General features: G+C 36.3%; 3 protein-coding genes across 3 annotated transcripts; all 3 read right to left on the reverse strand.

Moving 5' to 3' along the window:
- Positions 1–1579: 1579 nt before the first annotated feature.
- LOC114522942 lies at positions 1580–17079 on the reverse strand. Its single transcript, XM_028543729.1, has 26 exons — positions 16979–17079; positions 14196–14618; positions 13425–13730; positions 12873–13166; positions 12510–12799; positions 12096–12222; positions 11590–11874; positions 10612–11013; positions 8977–9282; positions 8314–8607; positions 7920–8209; positions 7461–7587; positions 7061–7345; positions 6328–6617; positions 6006–6132; positions 5633–5920; positions 5251–5550; positions 5035–5107; positions 4703–4961; positions 4560–4614; positions 3986–4279; positions 3792–3864; positions 3239–3494; positions 2986–3046; positions 2699–2878; positions 1580–2032 (listed from the first exon to the last, which is right to left on the reverse strand). The coding sequence occupies exons 1-26, from the start codon at positions 17037–17039 to the stop codon at positions 1716–1718; spliced, it is 6063 nt and encodes a 2020-aa protein (XP_028399530.1). The 5' UTR covers positions 17040–17079; the 3' UTR covers positions 1580–1715.
- A 1998-nt stretch (positions 17080–19077) lies between these two features.
- Positions 19078–19960, reverse strand: LOC114522943. The gene is made up of 3 exons (XM_028543730.1): positions 19919–19960; positions 19616–19795; positions 19078–19398 (listed from the first exon to the last, which is right to left on the reverse strand). Exons 1-3 carry the CDS (start codon positions 19932–19934, stop codon positions 19133–19135), a joined length of 462 nt encoding a protein of 153 aa, XP_028399531.1. The 5' UTR covers positions 19935–19960; the 3' UTR covers positions 19078–19132.
- A 119-nt stretch (positions 19961–20079) lies between these two features.
- LOC114522809 lies at positions 20080–24927 on the reverse strand. The gene is made up of 9 exons (XM_028543557.1): positions 24560–24927; positions 23951–24259; positions 23049–23351; positions 22503–22777; positions 22034–22163; positions 21679–21963; positions 21255–21548; positions 20892–20964; positions 20080–20347 (listed from the first exon to the last, which is right to left on the reverse strand). Exons 1-9 carry the CDS (start codon positions 24810–24812, stop codon positions 20080–20082), a joined length of 2190 nt encoding a protein of 729 aa, XP_028399358.1. The 5' UTR covers positions 24813–24927.
- Positions 24928–26358: the final 1431 nt, after the last annotated feature.

Raw genomic sequence — 26358 nt, forward strand, 5'->3', positions numbered from 1 at the left:
GTTTTATGCCGCATTGTTTAAAATGTTCTCCTGATGTGATTTATTATTTAATATGCATATGCGGGTAGTTTATTCAAAAGCAAAATTCTTCAACTCAGTCCCAAAGAGAGTTAATTTTCAATAGTTTTAGTCTCAACTCTCAGAGGTGAAAATATGCGATTTTTACTAACACTTTTTATCAGCCTCCTATTTGCTCATTTTCCCACCATTTCGTATTAAAAAAATGTCATTCGATAGTTAAAAGGCTAACCTTTCGCAATGTGAAAAAAATTCGTTAATAGAATGAGTAGTTCACGTACAATAGCGCACCAAAGTTGGATAACCTTTTTTTGATACACCCTGTATAATTATGTAGACGCGAATATGTCAGACGAACGCGTTTATAGAACGTTGCATGCAACGGGAATATTGAGACGATTGTCCATGGCAGGGAAATTATTTATGTTGTACTGAAAAGAATGCAGTAGAATTGTAGTCCGCAGTCCGCAGTAGAATTGTAGAAAAACCTATTACTGTATTTATAGTCTGTATTACAGTACACACCATAAATATAAATAGTTATCATTGTCGATCACACACTCCGAATCAATTCTATATAGTTTAATACGGTTCGGCCTCTCACCTTTAATCACCAACAGTGAGACACAACATAAAACTAACCATCGAATGACATAACCAAGACATCTTGTCTTTTACCAAGAAAGTAAAAGCTTACACGAAAGATTCTTGCTCTACACTTCCGCATTTCATGATTTTCCAAAAGGAATGACATCTTAAACGTGTGTTAATTAAAATTTTATTCAAGGCTTAAATAAATTAAAATTTAAGTTTTGAATAAAATTTTATTCAACACACATTTAAGATGTCATTAACATTCCGTAAAAAAACAAGCTAAGAATGGCATAGTTTATTTTGTCGTGTTAATAGATTAAAATTAACATGACAATATATAAACTATGCCATTCTTAGTTTGTTTTGTTACGGAATGTTAATTATTCTTTGAAATCATTCAAAGAACAAAAATGCAACGACAATGTCTTTCTCCCTATTGTATTGGTCTATTGACATGATCTTTGTTACCCGACATCAAACAAACGGAAAGCGTTTGATAAACTCCTATACGTAAAAGTTTAAATCCTTATATATATCATATTTGAAAAAGCTATGTGAATAAATCGAAAGAACTCACGTCGTCCTATTTTTGTCAACAAAGCCATGCATAATTATCTGCAAGCAGAAGAATATAGCGACATGTCGATATAAACAAGTCCTTCCCGGAAGGAAAACTTTCTTGGAAAACTTTACCTTGCATACGTTCGTCAATAGGAAGATATTCGATCCTCATTCGATTTCATTATCATTAGCGATTCCAAAAGAATATTTTTCCTCGATATGCCGCTGTACCTTATATTAGTGCGAGCGAGTCGTCTTACAGGTTTACATGAAGGGGTTATCAGATGTATAAAAAAATCAATTAAAATTGATATGGTTATTAAGCGCACTAGTACAATGAAACTTCTAATTTGTTTGTCACAAAGTGAATATTTGTATTTGTATACATAGTCAAATTAAACCCGACAAATATAGTGTACATTACTGAAATTATGTTAGGAGAATTTGTTTATATATGTATGTACTGCTAAGAGACAATGCATGCCAATGCATGTATGACTATGTCTATATTATAATATTTGAAGAATTTTTTTCACGAATAACTATTCACCACTGAAATCTGCATTGAAAGCAGGATTTTGATATTCCACTGACTGACCACCCTTCTTAGTATGACGTTGATTATCATTAGTGACGGGGGGTTGCAATGCCTGATAAACGTTTGCTGGTTCTTTTTTGTCTTGTAACGACATGTAGTTCAAAGATTCTTGTTCTTTTTCTGTTCCAAGTGAACGTGCACCCTCGTTTCGCTCAATTTCTTCAATAACATCATCTGGAGTCTCGTAAACAGTCTCATCATTTTGAGTTCTTTGATCATACTTTGCACTTTTGTTTTTTCTCGGATCTTTTGAAATAGAATCTATGAAGTTACATAAGAATTTAGCAATAATTTGTACAATAAGTTTTTTTTAAGTTTTACACGTTTATAATCTATCTATAACCCCCTATTACTTTTCCATTGCCTATAATGTTTTTAAATTTTTCTTTACCAAACTTTCCTTTAGTTTCCTCCTGCTAATTTCACGAGGCGCCACCATGGTTGGCGCCGAACGAATTTTTTTTTAATTTCAATGCTGTAGATCTTTGGAAATGGCCATTTCAGAGTCTTACTTGCCGCTTCAATCGTAGTTTTTCGTGGGCAAAATCAAACTGAAACGGCACAGCGCGTGTAGTGACATCTTGAAAAATCATCTCTCAAATTCTCAAAATAATTTCCCAAAAAAAAACGGTGCGAAATAATAACAATATACAACCACGAATATTCTGTTGTTAAAGACAACTATGAAAGATCAAAGAAAGTCAATTTACATTCACTTGATCCGTATAACAATATAGGATATCTTATTAGCATTTGCACCCCCACTTTTACTTCTGGGGGGGCGGCTAAAGTCTCCTTAGCCTCCCTGTTCCGCCGCCCCTGCTTTCCTTAACATATATTCCCCTGCATATCAACAAAAAATATTTCTTTATTAATCTCTGAACTTAATCAATATGCTGAAGTAACCAAGTAAATGACAAAACTTACCAAACTCTTTCATTTCCTTCGTCTGCTTTGAGGTTCCATATCCATGATTCACATCTTTATTTTGAAGAAGACGACGTTGGTACACAATAACACCAAGTGAAACCAGAAAACATAAAGCCAGAATAATCAGCGGTATAAGAAAATCCACGGATTTTTTACAAATGTTACTTTTCAAACAAACTACAAAAATAATTTAAGAATCTTTATCTGGCTCGCACGTTAATCTGTGGTGCAGAGAACAATGAAACAAAAGAATAACTGAGAATTAATAAATACAAGATATTCACCTGCAGGTGCTTTGGCTATAGTTTTAAAACTACTGCTCCATTCCGTCGAGTAGTACGAATCCTTAACAGAAGTATTAAAATTATTCACCGGAGTATTAATTCTGCATGGAAATTAATTATTTAGTACAAATTCTAGATCTGCCTGTTATTACTTGGGCAAATATGTACATACATGTACACATTTTTAGTGATTCAATTTTAAAACACCTTATTTCAAATCATTAATATAATATTTATTTTCTTACTCATTTACCTGACTCTCAAAATATCTCAAAAACACGATATAACTCGAATTGGTTGTCAAAGGTTGGTTCAAGTATTTCCCTGTTTTAAAATTATATTCTTTGCCATCGCCGATCACAAACGGTAAAGGAAGATCATCAGTACTTAAATAAGCAGTGACATAAGGATCTTGGGTGTTCGTCTGATATGCCTTGAGTTTACTTGTTTCAATATTTTCGCTTTGCAGTGAGCTGCCCGTGGCTTTTTGAACGATCACCATCACTTGCCTAAATTTATGGAAAATATTTGGTCATAATTAAGGTATTATTCATTACAGGGATCCTATAGAGTTGTACAAACGATAAGTCTCAAACGGATAATTGCTGTATGTGTCAGCAGGATATATAGCCTTCTGGTTCGGTCTGCAGACTCAAATACTAGACGCATCATATAAAGTTTCTTTACTTATTGTAACTTGCTTTCAATTGACGTTGACTCGACGCCTGTACATGTACATAGTCTTGCTTCTGAGGATTTGCAAGTTCAATTCTGAATATATTTTGCAAGTTTTATAAAATACCTACCGAATATAGTTTGCTGCTTTGGGGATGTTTAACGTGAGAGTGTAATAGGAAGTTGAGAGAGGATTCAATGGCTCTAGAAACAATAAAATGATAGCATCAAAATTAGATTCAAAATATATATGCATTTAAGTTAAATTACACTAAAACTTGCTTGATGATAATGCATGTGAACTATATACTGTAGTCCTTCTTACCTCCATTGGTTATCTTACTGACTACCGAGCTTTTCTCTCCGTAACCAGCTTTTGTGCTCGCTGCGACAGTCACAAAATACTTCGTAGAAGGCTGAAGCTTTTTCAGAGTAAGTGCAAGCACCTTCGTGTTTTTCAGCACAATGCATTCTAAAGGAGTCTCGTTGGTATGAAAGCAAACTTGATATCCAGTTAATTCTCCAGTTGTTGAACTTTCTTCAGGAGCCTCCCACGATACTTCCAATGTGTATTTACCACGAGATTTCAAAGAAACATCCAGTGGAGGTCCACTGGGTCCTTTTTTGAACGAGAAACAGATTAGTGAATCAAATAGTGAACAAAATCCAATAGTTTTAGGGCTGATTTAGACTAAGTATCCGATACATCTGATTTGATATGATTATACACGTAAACATACATAGGACCTATAGTTGACTCATTTTTCCATCAACTGTTCCTGGCTTCAATTTGAAGTGTGTATAATTCCACTCGAAATTAAGACCCCTTAAAGCGTCTAGATTTATACACTTAAACTGACAGTTGCAATGAATTATTTTAACAATTCATAATTTTTCACCTGGGGTTAGCTTCGTCTTTATACTTTTGCTCCATCCTGTGGAGTAGTAGGAATTCTAGACGAAAGACATGTAGTTAACTCTATAGGATCCAATGAAAACAAATTTATTATTTATACATGCTATATCACATTCATTCATTTACCTGGCTTTCAAAGAATCTCAGGAACACGTTGTAACTTGTGTTTGGTTGAAGAGGTTGATTAACGTATGTTACGTTTTCATAGTTGTATTTTTTGCCATCACCGATCACGAACGACAAAGGGAGAACGTCTGCTCTCAGATATGCAGTGATATAAAAATCTTTAGTGTTTGATTGGTATGGTCCGAGTTTACTTGTTTTTATGTTTTCACTTGGTGTTTGACTACTTGACGTGGCTCTTTGAACAATAATCAAAACTTCTCTGAATAGAGAAAACATGACTGATGTTCACACACTAGCTTCGACAAAATGTTACGCCTGAAATATACACGCACCTTATATAGGGCGCTGCCTTAGGTATCGTTAAACCAAGATCAAAGTGGGACATCAAAACAGGGTTCACAGGCTCTATATCATAAAATAACACATGTTAATTTCACTTTGGAGTAAAAAATTAACAATTTTTACACGTGATCAAATAGTGCATATTCGGCAGTTCTTCTGCCATGCTGTACGCTTCTTTAAAAAGTCCTTTTTTATTTTCTGTATACCTCCATTTGTTATTTCACTTATTTCTGAGCTTTTGTTTCCAAAACCAATTTTTGTACCAGCCGAGACTGTCACAAAGTATTTTGTTGAAGGAATAAGATTTGAAATAACGTATGATAAGGTGGACAAAACTTTTGTGTTCGAACATTTCGGACTTTCATCATTTTTCTTTATAGAAAAACAAATCTGGTATCCCACCAATTCACCATTCCAAAATATCTTATCAAGAGCTCTCCAAGAAATTTCGAGCGAGTTTTTACTACGAGATTTAATCATAACACTGCGTGGAGCTCCACTTGGAACTATGATAGTAAAGAATAAAAACAATTATTTGAATTTGAATTATTCAGAAAAAAATCAGAAGCCTTCCCATGTTATGCATACCAGCTTCTTTGGTCTTGAACTTGTGGTAAACTATTGTCTGAGTATTCTTTAGTTGACCATCCTGTGTCTTTATGCCAACAACATAATTAGTGTTTGGTGTGAGCTCTCGAAGAATGTATTGATTTGCATAATATGCGCGCGATATTCTTTTGACCTCGGTACCGTTTAAGTAAATGATATAATGTGTGATAAAAGTGGATGCCTCAGGCGATGGTATTGTCCATGACAGATGAACAGAGAAATTTGATGGTTTAGCGACAACGTTTTGAACAGGAGCCGGATATTGCACTGGGAGAAAGATGGAGTTAATTCAATTTGATGAAATTTTGAAATGACAAATTTAAATGACAAGTAACTTGTAAAAAAGCCGCACCTTCTCCACAGAGCTCTATTCTGAGACAAAAGTCTGTGTTTTCAGTTGAGTGTATCTTGATATATCTCACATTATAAATATCAACGGCTGTAGTCGATGCTTGAAAGCCGTAAAGGTTTCCTGTTATCTAAAAGAGGATTTAGGAAGAAACACATTTTCTCATTTCATACGATAAACGTAAAGAATATCGCTTAAGGCAGCAAACCCCTACCCACGCCCGAGTCAGCACTTTTGCAAAGAAATTATAATTGCAGTCCTAAAACTAAGGTTGATTACAGCAGAATATTGATCACGCATCAAGGATACTCACGTATCTACTAACCTGTAAACTACTACCACCGTCTACCAAACTTTCATCATGACTGTATTTCAATGAATATGATCCACTCCACTTTGTTTGATCTTTATCACCCATAACTACAACTCGTGTTATGTGATATTCGCTTTGAAGGTCGATCTTAAGATATTTGTCTCCAGACTCGGTTGGACACCAACCATCGCTAGAAAACCTCGCTTCTTTGTACTTAGTATTGTCACTAGAACCACTTCCAGAAAATATCTCGTCTGGAAACTTGGTGTGGTTCTGTAATAATGCATTCTCGCATATCTTGCCTAAAACAAGGAACAGTGTTTGGATATGAACAGGCCCAGTAGCGTAGCCAGCCTGTCGATTTGTCCCGCTATGCTAATATTTTCATGTTCACTGATTGTGAAAACAGTAGATTTCTAAAGACATGAATAATTATAATAACTCGAAATTTACATAGCGGGACAAAATCGTCAGGCTGGCTACGCCACTGAACAGGCTATTGGATATGAACTTAATATGGAACGCTGGATGTTTTCTGTTGAGAAATCAGCGTTTGGTTTTTCAATATGAATTTTCCAATGTTACGCAATGTACACATTTGTGGTGATTGTACATCCCAAAAGGGGGGGGGGAATATATAAGCGTTTAGTTGAGAAATCATGCCGTTCTATACTTTTTCTTTATAAAACCACGCCGAGATATCTCAATAATTTCAAAACAACACTTTTTTCCGCTATATGCTTACCAGCTTCTTTGGTCGTGAAGGTTTTGTATTCCACCAAGGAATTCTGAGAATTACCATCCTGTGTCTGTATACCAACAGTATAGTTCTTGTATGGTTTAAGCCCTCGAAGCGTATACTGACTACCATACATTGCACGAGATATTTTTCGCACTTCGGTCCCGTTTAAATAAATACCATAATGTGTTATGTACGAAGATTCATTAGGACCTGGTATGTTCCAAGACAGATGGGCAGAATAATCAGATGGTTTGATCATAAACTTCGTTACTTTAGCTGGAGTTTGGGCTAAAGAAACAGAGCACTGCAATTATATACATTGAATTTAAAGAAAAATCCAAGATTAAGATTCTGATCTATTGTTTTTTCGGTAGGATTTATAAAAACAGTAGTGAAACCTTACCTTCACCGCAGAGATCTATTCTCAGACAAAAGCGTGTTGTTATATTTGGTGTTATCATTATATATCTCGTATTGTATATATCAACGTCTGTAGTCGATGCTTGATGACTGTTTTGATTTCCTATCACCTGAAAGTGGAATATTTGTAGCATACAATAGAGTTCAAAAGATTTTAACACGAATTTCATCTCTGAAAATATTCTGGTACAGGCGCTGTTTGAGATCTTAAGATTGACGATTTGACGTTAACGGCAAACCAGTAACCGAAAACTTTAATTCACTTTAGAAAGTATGAACACTATACAGGATTTCCAAAGCTTAGTTTAAATTTCATGCTTCAATTGTCATGGTCAAGATCCCCCAGCATCAAGACAGCTAATTGTTAAGGACGAGTACGAATCTTAGTTTCACGTTTAAGGTTCGCCGTAAACGTGAACCTTAAAATGCCTATTATCACTACCTTTATTGCACGATTCTCATCCACCAAACTTTCATTATGACTGTATTTCAAAGAATATGATTCACCCCAACTTTTTTGGGCCTTATCACCCATAACTACAACTCGTGTTATGTGATATTCGTTTTGAAGATCAATCTTAAGATATTTGTGTCCAGACTCTGTTGGACACCAACCATCGCTAGAAAACCTCGCTTCTTTGTACTTGGTATTGTCAGCAGAACCACTTCCAGATAATATCGTGTCTGGAAACTTGGTGTGGTTCTGTAATAATGCATTCTCGCATATCTTGCCTAAAACGAGAACAGTTTTTTGATCTGACACGTGATTATCCTGTGATTTGTGTTTAAGCTGAATAAATATAAAAAATTATTTCAATAAAATCTTATATACTCACATTTCACATATGGCGCCTTAACCGTTGTCGTTGTTGTAGAGGGATTAAGGTGGACACAACATCTCTCGTTTTGAGGTACGTCATAACATAAGTCACCACTTGCAATTTCACGACCTGGCTCGATTACCTCAGTCTTAACAATGCTCCCCACGGTCCCTTTAAATCCCAAGTGCTGACACAGCGATTTTTCAAGACTGATGTCCCAGATTTCCTCTATCACTTTTCTCCAAGTGGAACCATCATTTATTTCAATGAAACCTTCGTTCGGTGACTTTGATAATCTCATATTGGGAGCTAAAATTGTAGAACAATGTATATCATTTCAAATTAGCGTTATTATCCGATCATTTTGCTTATATATCAAAAATCCCAAATTCCTCCATCTGAAATTGCGAGGAATTTCGTGCGAGTAATATTTTTAGCGGAACGCGGTTCACCTTGAGGCTAAATTTTTCGATTAAATGATCAGGATCAAGTGGATCCGAATCAGTCGACTTCGAACAAATGAAAGAAACCTGAGCGACGTCAAAAACAGTCCTAAGGTTGATTTCTACAAGAGCGATTTTTGTACATGGCATCACAAAATTAAATTTTTTCTATCATTGGGCTATTTATAGTAATATAAAATCTAAAAAGACTGAACGATAACGCATCATAACTTACCTGTTGTTATGGGACTCATATAATTATCCACACAAGTGTACTCGATATACAGTTCTTTTGTGGTATCAGGACAATATGGTGATGACAGTAAATTATTGTCAATGGTCAGTTCACAAGATCTGTTTCCACCACAAAGGGATTTCACTTCACAACTTGCTTGTCGACTACATTTCTTATCAATCGTTGCACCGGCATTGAATGTTGCACCATCAATGAAATCTCCATAATGAGCTTTGTGGATCACCATACGTTGTATTGGAGAACAATGAACATCTTTCATTTTGTCGCCGTACTGAGTCACTGAACCTAACAATGGGGACGTTTATAAAAAATGCACATTCATGTCATATTGGAAACAAAAAGAAGAGACACTCGGCCCATAGAACGTGCTCTGATTTTTCGCAATAAATTAATGTCGAACAAGCCAGTAATGCTATGGGTAATGCGATATGCCTGGCGATGAAAAATGAAAGGCTCCGTCTGACATGATCAGCCCAGCAGGATATTCCCTGTACAGAGATGACATACAGTTTAACACTAGCTATTTTCCCTATCTATAGTGTTTCGTAATTTTCAACATGAACATCAAGAGAATGGGAAAAATGAAGAGCACGAATAAAACTAGTTAAAGGAATACTCCATTAGTTAGCCCAGGGCTTCATAACTAGTACCCCAGTTATAACCCCTAGCCCCTCTTCCGTTCCCATTGATGGATATTTGCCCCACCCCCCTCAGTGAATGAGATATTCTCTCTTTATTTCCCCTTTCCCTCTTAATCATGACAAAAGGTCCCAGTAGTCCCCCCCCCGACGAAGAAATCCCTAAAAAGGCACTGGTTTAGTCCCCTCTCTTTATATCTCCCCCCGCAATCTGTTTTCTTTTAATTTCCCCTTTCCTTCTCAATCAGGACAAAAGGCCCCTTTTGTCAACCCCCCCCACGCAACGAAGAAATCCCTAAAAAGACACTGCATGGTTTTAGTCCCCTCTCTTTAATCTTTCCCCCCCCCCGCAATCTGTGCTAGTTTACACGATGCTATTTTAGAAGCCCGTCAAAAAATTTTTAAATCTAAACAGCAAGATAACGGCGAGCAGTCGCGCGTTTGAAAGGATGCCCCCTCTGGTTACAACTTACAGACTACAGCCCCGTTTACACTATAGACTCGATTTATTGGCACGGCACGGCTAAAATGGGTACCCGTGCCCATTTCATCCGTGCCCGGCCTTTGTTTTGGTAGCCTGGGGCCGGTTGTATGAAAGCCGGATAGCGCTATCCACCGGATAGTGATTTTTTCAACCCTTCTAAAAATGCTTGAATAGCTATAAAATTTCAGCTTTGTAGTCAACATTGGTTAAAGAGGACCCTCACTTTAGGAATACTAAGTGTTAATCAAAGTTATACCCAACAACGGGCGATTTTAAAGCGATTGAAAAAATCACTATCCGGTGGATAGCGCTATCCGGCTTTCATACAACCGGCCCCTGAGCACTAGTAAAATTGGGCACAGGTACCCATTTTAGCCGTGCCGTGCCGACAAATTGACTGTAGTGTAAATGGGGCTTACAAAGTGCGTGTTGCACTTATACAGGAAGAAACGGCCCGATTTATAAGTTCAATGGCAAAGTAATTTTACTTACCGAAAGTAATTTTTTGTGCTGCTACTCCGGTGCATGAAGTGCCTTTCACGTCAACATACTGCACACTAGGCTGAACACAATCATCCACATTGTAAAGATATAAAGATCCACCTGTTGTTTGTTTCATACGATGTTTCGTGCTGTTTGCAAAATTTCTTCCAACCTTATTTTTACCGTCATATATAAACAAGCGATTACTGTATAAACCATATTCAGACACGACGTTCCCTTCTGTCTCGATATTATGCAACACTTCGTTATCCAGATAACGGAACAACGCAAAATCACTCAAGCAGTTGGTGACCATTTCAATCCAATAACGGGTGCCATATTCATTATTTCGAAATGTTGGAGTTTCAGCTGCGAGACACTTTTCTGACTGAGTGTGTCTAAGAAAAAAACCTGGAGAACGGAACAACAAAAATGAGTTTTTAACATTCCCTTTAATACAGAACTTAAGATTTTTATTCTTAAGGGTGGATAGAAAAGCCAAAAATACCTCTTAAATCTGCAGTAATAAATCGAAAGGATGCCTAATCATAATTCACGATTGAATATTCCAAAATTTTATTTTAACTCACTTTTAGTGTCGACAGAAAAAATTAGAACATAATTTTTAGAAGTGCAGTTAGTTGCAAATATTATGTTAAATTACTACCGTAATTACGGTGTTCTTTATACACTTGTGCAAAATATTGTTATATTGCTGCAATACAACCTTCAAAATAGCAGTGTTGAAGTAGAAAGGACAGTATACTAAGCCTTTATTATTAGCGTGCAAAACCAAATCAAGAAGACGTAATAGGGCAAAATGAAGACATGCGGTCAGTTGCTAAATCAACAATCAGAATTTACTACAAACGTACTAAAGCCGACTTTAAACTAAAGCTTAGAAGTAGGAGTAAAAGCAACAGGTAGAGTGGCTCACTCAATAATTATAAGCCCAACCAGGTTCAGACTTGGCATCTTTATTCTTACCTGCTCTTTTAGTTTTATAACTTTTGTAGACCGCAATGGCCTTTTTTGAATATCCATCCTGTGACATTATGCCAACTTGATAATAAGTGTTAGGTTTCAGACCTCGAAGAATGAAATTATTTCCATGTTGTACACGAGATATTCTTTCTCTCTTTGTACCGTTCAAGTAAATGATGAAATGTGTAATATAAGAAGACTTTTTAGCCACTGGTATTGTCCACGACAGATTGACAGAATAGAACGATGGTTCAGCGACAATCCTTTGTACGGGAGCAGGCTTTTGGACTGGAATGAAAGAAAAGTAAATACATCGCATGTTTAAATTAAACTTTAATAAGTGAGCCTGCTTGAAATGAGGGAATTTAAACTGAAGATACTGTATATTCCAAAATCTATTATATTAAAGAACAACTGGTTTTGTGACACATGTTTTGCCGAACATCAAGCTGTCCGATGTAATTTCTGTATTAATAGGTTTCCGGCGATTAAAGATTCTGCTAACTCACTTTCTCCGCACACTTTTATTCTAAGGCAAAAGTCGGCGCTTTCATTTGACTCTAACTTTATGTATCTGGCATTATGAATATCTACGTCTGTGGCCGATGCTTGATAACCGTTTTGATTACCATTTATCTAAAAGAAATTTAGAAAAAAATGAATTACTTCAGTTGAGATTACGTTCCACGATTGCTTTCTGATCTTGTTGCAGTTGCTTTGTCATTAACAAATAGTATATTTTATAAATTTTATTCTCTACCCCAATACATTTCCTCATCTGTTCCAAGTCAGTGCAAAAATATGCATGGCATTGCTGCTGCGGTTGGTATTATTCTTGACAACTTCACTTATTGTGATATTGGCATTAATCTATATATTTCCCATTCCTATACATTCGTATATTGAGATATTCCCGTACCTACCTGTACTTCACTACTGCCATCAACCAAACTTTCATCATGACTGTATTTCAATGAATATGATCCACTCCACTTTGTTTGATTTTTATCACCCATAACCATAACTCGTGTTATGTGATATTCATTTTGAAGGTCAATCTTAAGATATTTGTCTCCAGACTCTGTTGGACACCAACCATCGCTAGAAAACCTCGCTTCTTTGTACTTGGTATTGTCAGCAGAGCCACTTCCAGAAAATATCGCGTCTGGAAACTTAGTTTTGTTCTGTAATAATGGATCCATGCATATCTTGCCTAAAACAAGGAACAGAGTTTTAAAAAGTGATCGGCAAATTAACTAAAATAGTTTCACTAAAATCCTACTCACATGTTACATATGGCGCATCAACGGTTGACGTTGTTGTAGAGGGATAAAGATGTACACAACATTTATCCTGCCGAAATGCATCATAACAAAGGTTACCACTTGCAATTTCCTGACCTCTCTTAATTCCCCTTGTTTTAGCAACATTCCCCAGTGTCCCATTAAATCCTAAGTGCTGACACAGCGAATTTTCACGAATGATATCCCAGATTTCCTCTTTAACTTTTCTCCAAGTGGAAACATTTCTTATTTCAATGAAACCTTCGCTCGCTGACTTTGATAATCTTATGTTGGGAGCTAAAACCACAAAAATTCTTTAGTAATGTAGTACTGTGTACATATAATTTCGAATATTATTGATCTTTTGAAAAGCCTTGTACAGTAAAAGACTATCGTTTGGCGTAAAACACAAAACATTTATACGTTTGATTTTGCAGAATATCCATCATCTTCCAAAGTAACAAATTCAAAGCATTGTGGCATATATATATATACAATCATACAGGCGCTCAATTTTACATTTAAATGTCTTCCCCTCTACAATGCATTACTAACCCGTTGTTATGGGATTCATATAATTATCCACACAAGTGTACTCGATAAAAAGTTCTTTTGTTTTGTCAGGACATTGTTGTGATGACAGTAAATTATTGTCAACGATCAGTTCACAAGATCTGTTACCACCACAAAGACGTTTCACCTCACAACTTGCTCGTTGACTACATTTGATATCAACAGTTGCATTGGTATTAAAGCTCCCGCCATTATTGAAATCACCATAGTTAGCTTTGTGGATCACCATACGTTGTTTTGAAGAACAATGAACATCTTTCATTTTGTCACCGAACTGAGTCACTGATCCTGTCAATAATGGTAATAATGAATAAGTTTAAAATGCATAAAAACATTAAAATGCATTGAAATACGTCATGGGTCTACAGTCATATTCTTTTGCAAAAAAAAGCAGTTTGCCGACATGCACGTCTACACTCCAAATGCTGCAACTGATATATTCGGATATACGTAAATATGCGTTTGGTAGCAAGTAGTTATTACTTTTTATTATATACACAAGCGCCAGATATGAGGTGTGCTGCAATTTTATTGGTTGGCTACTAGACAGGTATTAGCTCATATCTGTCTAGTAGAGAAAGTAAACAAAATGGCTGAAAGATTTTAGGAGTTGAGTGAAATAGAAATCCAAGTTTTAGTTGATAATAGCACACCAAAATGCACCGAAAGGGCGACAAAGTTTGTGTATATAATAAAACTATCAGCTCATATACGACTCGAGTTCGCAGAATAACCTTTAAATATTTAACTTACCAAATGTGAAATTTCTTGCGTTGCTGCAATCAGCTTCCGTTACTGCTATCACTCTAGCGCCCGTACCATTAGACTGAACACAATATTTTCTTTCGTAAAAAAACAGAGATCCTGACGCATTTTGTTTAATATTGTGACTTTTATCATTTTCAAATGTTTTTCCGCCAGCGCTAACCCCATCATAAACGAGCAGTTTGTCACCATATGTTCTATCCCCTGGTATACATATAAGCGAACCTCTCTTGTCGATATTGTGTATCAATTCTGTCTTGTTAATATAACGGAACTGTGCACTACTCTTCAAGCAGTTGTCAACCATTCTAACCCAATAACGTTTCGCATATTTAATAAACCCAAGATAACTATCTTCAGGTGCAATACACTCTGAGGTTTCAGTCTGCCTGAGAAAAAATTCGCAGGAATCTGCAACAAAAAATGAATCGTGAAATAAACAGTGCAGTAGTTGAATGTACCGGAGTAATTTTCATCCTCTTTCAGAAGCAATAAATACAAGAAAATTTGCAAAGTATTGAAGTGCATGAAATACACTCGAGGTGATCTAGAAGCGAAAAACAATGCCTAGAAATGGATTAACTTAATACTGTATATATGTGCCCTGGAATATGAAAGACATGAAGTAATCCTGAATTAGACAGCGCAGTAGTTGAACGCCAGTAATGGTACATGTTCTCATCTCTACGGGGTTTTTACCAGGGGTTTTTACCAGGGATTTTTACCAGGGGTTTTTACCCGCCCGCTAACGGATGGCGTATACATTGGCATAATATGTCTGATATATATTGACAACAGATTTTCTTCACAATGAAACGATGAAAAAGCATATATATCTTTGGTTATGTTAGGTTTTATTGGTTAGGTCTAGTTGTCTGTTCTAAACATTGACGTTGTACGATTTAGATAAGGAAGGTTCCAAATTCCTCCGTTTATTTATATGCCATGCATTCCATGATTTTAGGCGCTACTGACAACGTCTATGCTGAAGATTGATCAAAGCATTGCAGGCGTCAGGATTCCAAACATTCACATGACCAAAGAAGCAAAAGCGGTCTGTTGATTTCTGGACTTTTTTGCAAGCATGGGATTTAAGGCCGGCGCACAATAGAGCTATCAGCTATGTCAGCCTACGTGCTTAGCAAAAAGTCATTCGTGGTCATTAGCGTAAGCCAGTTGATCTCGTGTGTGGACGACTTTTCCGGCGACTTTTGGTACGAATGACCACACGCCAGCACGTGAGAGCAAGACTTACGTCAATGGCCACGAATGACTTTTTGCTAAGCACATAGCTCTAGAGTGCGCCGACCTCTGGACAAAGATTTTTGTCATGCGAGCATCTCAACAGTTCATTCACGTTATACTGTGGACTGCAGCTCCTCCTAAAAACCTAAGAAAAGGTGCCATCGATGAAATAACAACGACATTTTGACAAGCGTCTCTCTAACTGACACGCATTGCTCAATACGAGTCATATACTTCCGCTTATGTCTGAATGAAAAAATACTTTAATTTTAATAACTATTCTAGCCGGTATCGGGTTACTGCACAATACTGGGATTTCTAGCCATGGGTATTTACAGAAGTAGCCAAAGCCATCGAGTTCGTTGTTTCACATTTCATCTTCTTTCTCTTACAAGTGATCGATATTTCCAACTCACCTTGTGTAGTCGTGAAAAGGAAAGTGGAAATATATCTTCAAATCCTAGAGAGTAGAGGCTAAAAGCATAACTGGTTTTGAGCCGGTATTGAAAACTATTTTATGCAAAGTGCAGACAATGTTGTCAGTTCTTAATCACCCTGTATGTCGCCCTCGTCTGTACGAGTCAACAAAGAAAACTTGTCACATAATGTGACCACTTGTATGCGGTTGGCCTGCGGAGTATAGTATTTTGCAATGGCGCGCTCACGTTGTCCGCTGTACGATTACATCGCTGGCTCAGTTCAAACTAAATTGTCAAAGTAAACTTGTTGGCACGCTCAAACGAGAAAATAAAACTTGTCAAAAAAAAATTTTTAAAGAAAAATTGTTGTACAAAAACATGTGCAATTGCAAATTAAAACTTGTCATATAAAAATTTGCAATAGAAAACTTGCTCGTCTGTATCCACTAGCGATATTTTTCGCGCGAAGCGACTTTATTCCTTTGTATTTGAGCAATATGTTCCACATGGTTGCAGTTGAGAGCTCTGGAACAAAAGTAAAATGTCGATTCGCGCGAAAAATATCGCTGGTGGAAAACCGGCTTAAGAGGTAATACTTTATCACGTAACTCTATCAACCTCAAACTATACCTATACGATACATGCATTTAATATCGATATTATTTTGTTCAAACCGACATCATCGTCTCAAATAGACGTCAGTTCTAGATGACAATTTAGTCAAATTTCAAATATTTAATCAAACGAGCTGTGGTTTGCATTGATGCATGCATGTGAACTATTTAGACGAAGTATATGTATAGACGACTAAGTCAGACCAACGCGTTCATAAAGTCGGTACGGGGATATTTAGACGAATGTGCATGGCAGGAAATTATTTATGTTGTACTAAAAAGAGTGCACGGCAGAAGTTTTATAATTCTCCGCAGTAGAAAATTACTGTATTTATATTCTACCGTATTCTATTACTGTATTTATAGTCTGTATGTATTACAGTACACACTATATATAAATATACTTATAAATATAAATAGTTATCATTGTCGATCACATACTAGATATTTCGAATCAATTCTATAGATATTTTACTACGGTTTGGCTTCTCACCTTTAATCACCAACAGTGACACACCACATAAAACTAACCATCGATGAAATAACCAAGACATCTTGTCTTTTACAAAGAGAGTAAAAGCTTAGACGAAAGTTTCTTGCTCTACACTTCCGCATTTCATGATTTTCCCACGGGAATGACATCTTAAATGTGTGTTAATCAAATTTTATTCAAAACTTAAATTTTAATTTATTAACATGACAATATAAACAATGCCATTCTTAGCTTGTTTTGTTACGGAATCTTAACTATTCTTTGAAATCATTCAAAAAACAAAAATGCAACGACAATGTCTTTCTCTATTGTTCTATTGACATGATCCTGATTATCCGACATCAAACAAACGGAAAGCGTTTGATAAACTCATAAGGGCTGCTTTCCACTTACGCGTTTTTCATACCCATAAAACTTTATGTATCTTATACAGGGTGTATCAAAAAAAAGGTAATCCAACTTCAACACGCTATTGTAGGTGAACTATTCAGTCTATGAACGATCTTTTTTCACATTCGGAAAGATCAGGCTTTTAACTATCGGATGACATGTTTTTAATACCAAATGGGGAAAAAGTGAGCACATACGAGGCTGATATTTCACCTTTGAGCCTAATTAAAAAAGTGCATAACAAAAGAAAAAAAAACAATTAATCACGAACATGTCACAGCTTGCACTCGCTTTATTCCGCATAGCTTGGAATGTTCTCCTGATGTGATTTATTCCTACTTAATATGCATGCATATGCGGGTAGTTTATTCAAAAGCAAAATTCTTCAATTGAGTCCCAAAGAGAGTTAATTTTCCATGGTTTTAGTCCCAACTCTCAGAGGTGAAAATATGCGATTTTGATTATCACTTATCAGCCTCCTATTTGCTCATTTTTTCACCATTTGGTATTAAAAACATGTCATTCGATGGTTAAAAGCCTAACCTTTTAGAATGTGAAAAAAAGTAGGTTCGCGTAAAGGATATTTTGAAATTTAAATAAACGGACGGATTTGGGAAATTAAAACGGATTACAATTAAAAGACTGAGACGTGAGCATTGCGGAAAATACAACTCGTCATATAGTTCTCAAACGGATATCAGAGAACACACGCCTGGCCACGCGGGTCGCCGTAAAGCTAGGCTGGTTTTCATAATTCGTCGAAATTCACATGTCATAATTCAGTTGTAGTTTGTTGTAATTCGGTTTTCATAATGTCGGATTTTGCATAACAACGAATTACAACTATGATTACAAAGGATTACGACATGCACGTGAATTACAACAAATTTTACATGAAAACAAGTCTTTACAATAAAGATGGAGGCGTGTCGATCTTCAAAGTTGAAAACAATTTTTTGCAACTTCAAATTAGTCAGGAAAGAGTTTTAAAATGTATATTATGTCAGATCCAATGAATGATTAATTTTGCGAGGACAGACTTCCTTTTGACGAGTTTGTTCTCCACACGTTGCCCTATTTTTGTCAACAAAGCCATGCATAATTATCTGCAAGCGATAGAATATAGCGTACAGTACATAAGTCCTTCACAAAAGGAAAACTTTACCGTGGATACGTTCGTCAATATGAAGATATTCGATCCTCATTCGATTTCATTATCATTACCGATTTCAGAAGAACATTTTCCCTCCATATGCCTCTGTACCTTATATTAAGGCGAGCGGGTCGTCTTACAGGTTTACATGCAGGGGTTATCAGATGTATAAAAAAAAACAATTAAAATTCATATCGTTATTAATAAGCACAATAGTACAATAAAACTTTTAATTGTGTAGCTCACAGCGTGAACATTTTTTTTCTACGTGTCAAACTTTTCAAGCGAAATGCGAAACATTTCGCCGGCCTGAATTAATTTATTCAAGTAGTCGAAATTCAAAAGAAACAGGCGAAATATTTCGCATTTCGCGGAGAAAAAGCTCCTGTGGTATTCACGCCCTAAACTGATGGACGAAATTTTACATATTTAATAAAAGTGAAGAAGGAATGACTTACGTGTATTGTTAATGCGGATTATTTAATTTCGCACGTCCTTGAATAAAAAAAATCAGCAAATGGTCTGATGACTCGAATTTTAAGTGTTATATATGTGCAGGGTGTTCAGCAATACATGCATTTTTAGTAAATATATTAGTAAGAATTAAAATCTCAATTGAAGGCAACATTTTCGTATTCCATTGATTCACCACTCCCCTTGGGATGACTTTGACCATTATTGGTCCCGGGCAGTTGCAGTGACTGATAAACGTTTGCTGGCTCTCTGTTGTCATTCAACGGCATGTAATCCGATGATTCCAGTCCTTTGTCTGTCTCGTGTGGAGCCTCATTTCGCTCAATTTCGTCTGGAATCTCGTACACAGGGACACGGTCGTTCGCATTTTCAGTCTGCCGATTGGTAGGTTTTTGAATGGAATCTAACAGATAAAAATATTAAATGGAAACTAACAGATTAAAAGACAGACATTTAAACTGTACATGCAATAGGATTGTGGATGATTTTGAACGAAAAGAAATGATATCAAGAAGGTAAGCGAAGACGAAAGAAATTCGATTTGTAGCTGGAAAAATGACAACAATTCTTCTCGTTCATAAATTCTAAAATGCACGTAAAGTAAAATATGGTTTATTTACCCAGCTCCATTGCTTGGCCAACTCCTTCAGAGCTAGAATAGCTGTTTTGACGACGACATAGATGTATTATTACGCCAAACGAGAGAAGAAGGCACAATGCTAGAATACTCAGTGGTATAAGGAGATCAAGTCGGGTTTTGTCTTCCGTACACTCGTGAACTGACAGGTTTCCACTTCTATCTAAAAGATTTAAGATGTTTATCAGTTTGTAAACAAAAAATTATCAAGAAACGAAGAACACAGATAAGATCATTCAAAAAATAATGAAAAGGTTTGAATTTCAGGACTCAGGTAATCAGTTACTTGAAGGTCTCCCCATTGTGTGAATACTATCACTCCATTCTGTCGAGTAGTATGATTCCTAAAAAGTATATATGCGTTGTATCACACTTTCTGGATACTAATGCATGGATGAACAACGCTCTTTAACTGAACAGTTTGAAGTTTTTGATATGAATATTTTTTTAGCTACATACTAGACTTTCAAAAAACCTTAAGAACACGACATAATTTGAATTTGCCGTTAAAGGTTGGTTGTGGTAATTTTCTTCTTCAGATCTGTAACTTTTGCCATCTCCTATTACGAACATCAAGGGTAAAACATCAGCTTTCAAATAAGCAGTGATGTAGGGATCCCGTGTGTTTGACTGGAAATTTTTGAGATCACTTGTTTTAATGTCTTTGCTTGAAACTTGATCATTCGCAGAACTTTGCACGATGACCATAACTTCTCTAAAGCATAAAAAATTTAATGATATGATGGAGAAAGTCAGGTTGCTATATGACATCTTCTTTAAGATCAGTTATACATACTTTTCTCAAAAAAAATAAAATATAGTAGCTATATTAGTATAATCCAGCTACAAGGCAGTCTATTAAATAGAATAAATTGAATACAAACAGAGACGTAAGGCCCTGAATATATGGATCGCTGCTGAGAAAATGAAGTGCATCCTATCTATTCCGTCAAAAATGCAATAATCTGTGTGCGATTTTGCGCATCGAAATGCCGTTCATCGTTAATGTCAGAAAATTTTGCCCAGAATGTATAGCATGAATCTTGTCTCGAGTCACACTGATACCATTACCCCACCTACGTTTATGCTGCCTCCCCCCTTCCCGGAAATTCTGGTTACCTCTCTGAATACATACAATGAATCAAAGTACAGAAAATTTTATTTTAATGTTTTCAAAAAGGAGAAGGGTTTATTGAATTCAATAAGCATGCAGGATCGATTGGCTAATGGAGTAAATCAGTGGTCGAACAAAAACTTACTTGATATATTCCGGTGGTTTTGGTATGTTTACAGTCAAAGTGTAAAACGAGGAGGCGATTAGATTGACAGGCTCTATGTAAGTATAATAAATACCAATTCATTTAGGTGAGCAACTGTATTTTAAATTACTCGAATTTGCATGCAATGCATGTATGCAAATCATAAGGTAGTCAATAAATAAGAAAGCCTTGATAATGAGATCTAAAAAATAATTTAGTTATCGTAAACGACATGGAGTTAGTCTGATATGTTTCAGAAAGTTCACTACAATTTAACATTTAAATAGGTAATCAAAGGTTTCTAGGAGCTTCAAACAAGCACGAATATAAAATAAAATCACGACTTTGTAATCAAGCTGATACCTTCATTTGTCGTTTCAATGATTTTCTCACTTTTGTTGCCAAAACCAACACTTGTACCAGCCGCCACAGTCACAATATACTTTGTCGATGGTTTAAGATTATCGACAGTATAAGACAATGTCGTATTCGTTTGAGTACATTTCGGACTAGTTGACATGGTTTGGGAAGAATAACAAACTTGATAGCCTGTCAGTATTCCATTACGTATATCACTTTCTGGAGGCATCCAGGATAATTCTAGTGAATAATTACTTCGGAATGTATAGGTCACATTCATTGGAGGACCACTAGGAACTGGATTGAGGAGAAATAGAAATTATTGATACGGATAAAGTCCTGGAAGTGGATCAAAATATCGATATTCAGTATAACCCAATTAAGGAGTTTGATGTCATTTCAAATCCTCATCCTTTGTATATTTTACCTCCTTCTTTGGTTTTGAAATCTTCAGAAATTTTACCGCCTTTCTCTCCTGAACCATCTTCTGTCTCAATCTCAACTTTATAGTCAGTGTATGGTTTAAGTCCACGAATAGTAAATTTATTGTCATATTTCTCTCTGGATATTCTGTGTTGAAGTTTTCCGTTGATGAAAATATTGTAGTTCGTTATGTAACTCGAGTCTTTAGGTTCTGGTATCTTCCATGTGACATCTGCCGAGGTATTCGAAGGTGTAACTTTAATATCCTGTACAGGAGCAGGCATTTGGACTAAAATGAAACAATGCAAAGGTTAGTAAGCAACCAGTATATTCACTCTTTCCCGTATGTTTTTGTTTACCTTCTCCACAGAGTTCTATTCTCAGACAAAAATCATTTGTTCCAGTTGATTGTATTTTGATATGTCTCACGTTGTAAATATTGAGAGCCGTTCTCGAAGCTTGATAGCCGTTTTGGTTTCCGATGATCACCTGAGAATACAAAATATAAAAAATGTATAATACACGAATATCGTGTGAATATGATTATGATTATCATAATATGAGTATAGTTGAACAAAATAATTTCCTCAGTACTAACTAAACTGGATTAAAGTGTCTGTCTTAATGTTGTTGAGGTTTTCAGGATTATGGATTGAGATAGGAATGGTCAATTGATCGACAACACTCTTAAGGTTCTTAAGACAGGGATTAGTGTGACCTTCTTAATCCGGGAATTTAGGATTATTATTAGGATTATAGATACATATGACAACATACAATAATTATAAAGCGACAAATAATCATGGATATACCAATAATTGTAAATACCTGTCTGCTATTGCTAAAACTGTCATCATGACTGTATGTCATTGTGTATTGATTACTCCACTTTGTCTGATCTTTGTTACCCATTGTCACGACTCGTGTGATGTGATAGTCTTTCAAAAGATCAATCAAAAGATAATGTGTTTGTGGTGTCTGGGTACACCAACCATCTTTGGTGAATCTTGCATTGCTATAACCAGAAGAGCCACTACCAGAAAACACAGAGTCAGCAAAAGTACTTTCGTCTTGGAGTAACGCTGGTTTATCGCATATCTTATCTAGAGGGGAAATAACGTAAGACATTAAGACAAATTATTTTAACCAAACTACTACCTGAGTGTTAAAGAAAATACCCGCAACCTCTACAAACCCAAAGTTCTAAAGGCTTACACTCACTCGTCGCAAAAAAAACCCCGCAAGCCAGCTGCGTGTAATTTCGTGCTTGACAATCACAATGCTTGACAATTTAATTATTTTGATTCAAACACTCGCAGCGAGTTTGCGAGTTTGATTTTGCGATGAGTGGAAGAGCTTTAAGTATATACTCACACTCAGCATATGATATATTAACATTTAAAAACGTTGTAGAGGGAACAAGATCGACACAACAGGATGTTCCACTTGATCCTGTGTTATTATTACAAACCAAATCTCCAGATGCAATTTCTTCATTTGCAGCTATCTCCATGTTTCTAATAGTATTAGCGCTCGTTTCGCTAAATCCCAGGTGTTCACACAGAATTTTTTGACGATTTTTATCCCAATTCTCCTCAATAACCTTTCTCCACGTTGTGTCATTCTTCACTTCAATGAAACCTTCGTTGGGTGACTTTGATAGTCTTATGTTTGTCACTAGAACGAAAACATGACAAATGACATCTGGAATGTACTGCAATGCAATTTGTTGTCGAGACCATCAATTTATTGAGTCCCGTTTGGACCTATCAGTACAAGAAAACTATAGCTGAAAAAGAGGCACTGTCATTATCAAATGCCAAATGAGCAATGCTCGTATTGCAACCACATTCCCAGGAAAGATTTACGCAACAAGGTTTATTTTATCATGGCATACTTTAAACATGCAAGGTAGTCATAGATTGTGTGAGTGTATGTGAGCATAAAAGTATATAATTACGGGTGGAGATAGGAATGGTATGGAGATGAGGTATAATGACGCTCTGTTCAAAACGAATACCTTTTACGATTAAACCTCAATTAGCCCAGGAGCTCCACATGGGACTTGTTGGAAAATTACAGAAAATTACGTGTATTGATTGACAAACTATATTGACCACGATGTTGCCCGTGTGGTGCATAAAATTATACCTGGAAAAGTTTATACTCATGCAGCATTCTTTATATAAGTACTAGTTAAGACAACGAGATTAAAGTTTTTGTAATAAACTCGAAGTGCATGTTTTATTACTTACAAATATCAGGTGCATTATTACCTGTTATTATGGGGTTAATATAGTAGTTATCCACACAAGTGTACTCGATAAAAAGTTCTTTCGTTGTGTCAGAACAATAATGTGATGACAGTAAATTATTGTCAACGGTTAGTTCGCAAGATCTTTTTCCACCACAAAGAGATTTTACCTCACAACTTGCTTGTCCACTACACTGCGCATCAATAGCTGTATTGGCATTAAATATTCCGCTATTATTGAAATCACCATAATGAGCTTTGTGGATCACCATACGTTGTATTGGAGAACAATGAACATCTTTCATTTTGTCACCAAACGGCGTCACTGAACCTAACATAGAATGAAGATACTCAACCATGACGACCCCTGCTTCATGGAGTGGGACAAGGCGGTTAGTTTGCCCCAGACCCTTCTCTGCAAGGCCTCATGGGCCGTGATGGGACATGGACATGTGGCGGCACAATTTAATTTTTTGCATTTTTGGAAAAAAAATTTCATGTATCCTATGAAATGAACAGATTAATTTGTGAGAATATCGTCCGTATATAAATCCAGCATTTGTCTATTTTAGGATATGAAAAGACGTCATCTTGGTTGAAACCATTTCGTTATCGAGATGTGGAATCTTACCGAATGTGAACTTTTGTTGTTCTTCTGTGTCGTCGCATCCATCATTTTTCCGCATGATATATTTCTGATTGGCATCAGGTTGAGCACACGAGTCAGTCTTGCTATTGTAAAAAAATAAAGGTCCAGCATCTCTTTGTTTCATGCTATGTTGAGCATCACGTTCAAAATTTGGCTTCTTTGTGGCGTCAAAAATGACCAAGCGTTGTTTGTATTTACTACCATCGAGAAACACAAGCGACCCCTTTCTCGCCATGCTATGCACCGCTTCTGAATTTGGCCAATATTGTAGTTGCGCATTAACATTCAAGCAATCAGACAGCACAGCCCAATATCGATGTCCATAAGTATTACTGTTATAAGAGACCTTTGCAGCTGCAATACACTTTCCAGAACTAGTGTGTCTGAGAAAAAAACAGCGGCAACCTGCGAACATAAAATGAGTCATGGTCACCTTAACAGCTCAGGGCGGCGGGTCTTAATTTCATTTTTCGTGTGGGAGAGGAAGCTTATATTCCCATATAGGCACATATGCAGGAGAACATATTTTTATCAATAGATCACTACGTTTTAATGCCCGCATAATAACTACATCTTATAACAAGAATATATAACTATGCTATTGCTATATATAGCGGGTGGCAGAAGTCCTCGCTCGTTCTACATGCAGGAACATCTAAGGTCAGTGGCAGCTGCTGCCCTTTGGGGCATGAATACTGATAAACATATACCAGGTTATATACCGGTATGTGATTGATCATCTTCAACCCACGGCTTTTCCATCAAATACATGAATTTCATGCGTGTACAGTGGCTCGTTTTCGATCCTAACACATGATTTGATGATTATTTGGTTATATCAAGCTATAGTGATACTCAGGTGGAAAATAATATTCGCTAAGTAAAGTATCTCCTATTTCTTGCTACGTAAAAATTAAATCGTTGGACGACTCAATATTATGTAAAGTCGTCACATTCATTCGAGCGCAACCGAGAGAAACTGAATATTTCATATTGTATTTCATCCATGATTAATCCTACAGTATTTCATCGATCAATTGTAGCGTTGAACGACATCACGGAGTCCCGACACCGACTGTATTAATTAAACTCGTTCAATAAGGGCTGTTTACATGAGCCCGGTTACCCGAGATTCAACGAAGCGTGAGATGATTTTGAGATATTGAAATGAGCAGATCCTAGCAGTCGTATAATCACCACAATGATAGCATGTGCTTGTTTGGTGTGGTAAAGACTTATTTCAATACCTCAAAGCCCTCTCACGCTTCGTTGAATCTCGGGTAACCGGGCTCATGTAAACAGCCCTTAAGTCGAGTGGTTTTTAAGGACACATGCATGCCTCTGTTTGTCTTGATATTCTAACATCCCAGAATCATTAGTGCCATTTACACGAGGAAAAATAAGTCGAGACTTATTTTGCCACGTATAAATCGCTCTATTGTGTGACTTTATTGAAATGCCCCACTATAATAAATGACTTAATAAATAAGCTGACGTAATTCATTTCAAGGTTTACAAACTAATATTTGACTTGTATAGCTTTGTATAAAAATAAACTTATCATCCCAAGTCAGTTCTTGAAAACCACTCAGTCAAATTTCAAATATTTAAACAAGCAAGCTGTGCATGGTTCACCCTGATGTTTTAACAACTAAACATGCAGTCTTGTATTTATATGTTTCACATCGAATCAAAGCAACGCTAGACAGGTATATCTATAATAGGCAATTCTCACCTTTTATCACCAGCAATGACACACCACATAAAACTAACCATCGATG

The sequence above is a fragment of the Dendronephthya gigantea genome, unplaced genomic scaffold (assembly GCF_004324835.1).
Source record: "Dendronephthya gigantea isolate DGI-Jeju-01 unplaced genomic scaffold, DenGig_1.0 000024F, whole genome shotgun sequence".
Lineage (NCBI taxonomy): Eukaryota > Metazoa > Cnidaria > Anthozoa > Malacalcyonacea > Nephtheidae > Dendronephthya > Dendronephthya gigantea.